A 2,365-nucleotide genomic window follows, 5' to 3' on the forward strand; every position below is an offset into this window, starting at 1 on the left:
AAAATAAAAAAAATAATAATTTCCAAAGCAGACCAGATTTTAAAACACAAACATCCACAAAGAAATCTGTAGGGTATACCAAAAAGGAAAGTACTATAGCCACAGAAACTATAAACTAAGAATAATTAAAAGAAAAATGAATGCAATGTCCAAATCATGAGAGATGAAAAGGCTGTATTTTTTAGCTGAGGATAATCAGAAAGTTAAAGAAGAGAAATTTGTTGAAAAAAAAAAAATACTCTTTTGGAAGTGTGTCTATACCTCCCTTTCTTGTGAAAAGCATTATTCATTTACCACATTTCTTAAGCAGCTTCAATATTCTGGACACTGTTGTAGGTGCCTGAGTAGAGCAGTGAGGAAAACAAGCAAAGCACAAATCCCTGCCTTGGAAGCTTACGTTCTAATGTGGGGTGGGGGGTGGGGGGGAACAGACAACATATAAATAAGAATATATAGAGGATGTCAGGTGCAATGGAAAAAAAACAAGGAGAGGCCATAGAGAGTAAAGGGAGAGAAAATGGCTTTACAACATTAGGGAAGACCTAACAGCAAGGTTTCACGTGAGCTAAAGAAGAGAAAAAGCAAATCCGTTGGGTTACATGAGGGAAGCATGTTCTAAAGCAAAAGAGACAGCAAGTACAAAAACGCTGAAGGTGGGAGTGTGTCTAACCACGTTCCAAGAATAACAAGGAAATCAATGTGGCTGAAACAGATTGATCAAGAAAGAGCGTAGTTCGAGATGGGATGGGGGTGGAGGGAGTGAATCATGAAGGAACTTACAGGTCCTACGTGGACTTTGGCCTTTGGAGGATTTTGAACAGAAGAATGATGGTTTGACTTAACTTTCTGGAGGCCATGTTGAGAATAATACTCCTTCCTGTGCTATCTTTGAACCTTCTACATGCTTTTACTATTATGATCTGATACTAAGTTTTGATTCGTTGATCCTCTACTAGACTATGAAGTACTTGAAGAGAAAAATTGACTTTTTCATCTCCAGTGTCTCACACAAAATGGTTGATCAATAAATATTTGTTAAATAAATAGATAAAATACTTTCACCAAAAATCTGGTGTGGGTGAGACAATTTTATCTTCTCATCTACTCTAAACGAACCAATCAGCAAGCATCAGGTTAAGAAAATTTACTATGTTACTAAAAAAAAAATAAAACAGATATCATTGCAAATAATGTATTTAAATTTTCAGACATAAAACTTACTTAAATTTTCAGAATTTCACATTAATGACTATGGTAGCCTGGGATGATATATGCATCATATGTCTCCAAATAAAATTCTCTGTTCTTCACTGTCATATTTAATATTAATAAAAGTCTACAACCAAATAGTACTTGTTCTTTCATCACTGAAAACAGTTTACTTACTGATGTGTTCACATTAATATTATAAATGCCTGATGAGGAATGTTTATTCTGTTTAACAAATGGAATACTATACTTCTTAGTTTTCTCATCCACTCTGTAACAAAAAAAAATTTGTGACTTAGAACCAGTAATAATTATTTTTTCAAGCACAAAACCAAATGACACAGCACCAGGTGACATGTGATTTAATCAGAATTTAATGCCTATTCTCAAGTATACAATGCACATAAATCTGAGACATTCTATCCTTTATCACTACCCTCATGCCTCCCACCAGCCTCCAACCTCTACCAGATAAATTACCTTCTTTTCAGCAAAATTCCCAAAAGGAGCTTCTTTGTACCACTAAATGCTCACAGCCACACCATGCAGCAGCAGACGCCCAAAACCAGTTACCTATTTTATTATGACAACCCCATTTTACACTATTAGACTAAATAGCTGTAGCTTCTCTTCACTTTAAACAATACAACCCTACTTTCTTAGGACTCAGGTGAATTTTTTTGATCAAATGCTAACAATTTTCATCACACAGCCAAAAAGTCTTTTGAAACAGCTGCCTGACAAGAATAGCATCTAAAATTCTGAGAGTAAAACAATGTGGATGAACTGACAAACATTTGCAATTTGCAGATATAATCTCAAACAATTTTGGGGTCTTATTTTCTTAATTCATACCTGTAACTCTGAACTGCTGGTATAGTCGCCACTCCAGAATTAATCCTGGGAACAACTGCAGAAAGGTGGTGCGTAAGTAGGGGAATTGCCATGCCTGGGTTCCTTGTGTGATCCACGGTGACATTGCTGCCATCTCTGAGGCTTGTTGAAGGCACTGTTTTGACATAGCTGGCCCCATTGTCATGGAGACAGCTGGCATTTGAAGTTCTACTGCCTTTTTCAACTTTTTGTCCATCAATTTTTGGCCCTTTTGTTTTAAATACTTTATAATCCTTAATTTTAGGATCAGCATTGGTATCCT

General features: G+C 35.9%; 1 protein-coding gene across 1 annotated transcript in view; it reads right to left on the reverse strand.

Annotated features, from left to right (window-relative positions):
- Nucleotides 1–2,365, reverse strand: part of CDKL2 (cyclin-dependent kinase-like 2 (CDC2-related kinase)) — a 57,437-nt gene that overhangs the window by 19,407 nt on the left and 35,665 nt on the right. Inside the window, exons 5-6 of the mRNA XM_012659850.1 lie at nt 2,065–2,363; nt 1,387–1,480 (exon numbers count right to left, since the gene is read on the reverse strand). Of these exons, the coding sequence (XP_012515304.1) occupies nt 1,387–1,480; nt 2,065–2,363 (393 nt within the window). The remainder of the gene's footprint in view (nt 1–1,386; nt 1,481–2,064; nt 2,364–2,365) is intronic.

Source organism: Propithecus coquereli, unplaced genomic scaffold (genome assembly GCF_000956105.1).
Source record: "Propithecus coquereli isolate 6110/MARCELLA unplaced genomic scaffold, Pcoq_1.0 Scaffold64, whole genome shotgun sequence".
Taxonomy (NCBI): Eukaryota; Metazoa; Chordata; class Mammalia; order Primates; family Indriidae; genus Propithecus; species Propithecus coquereli.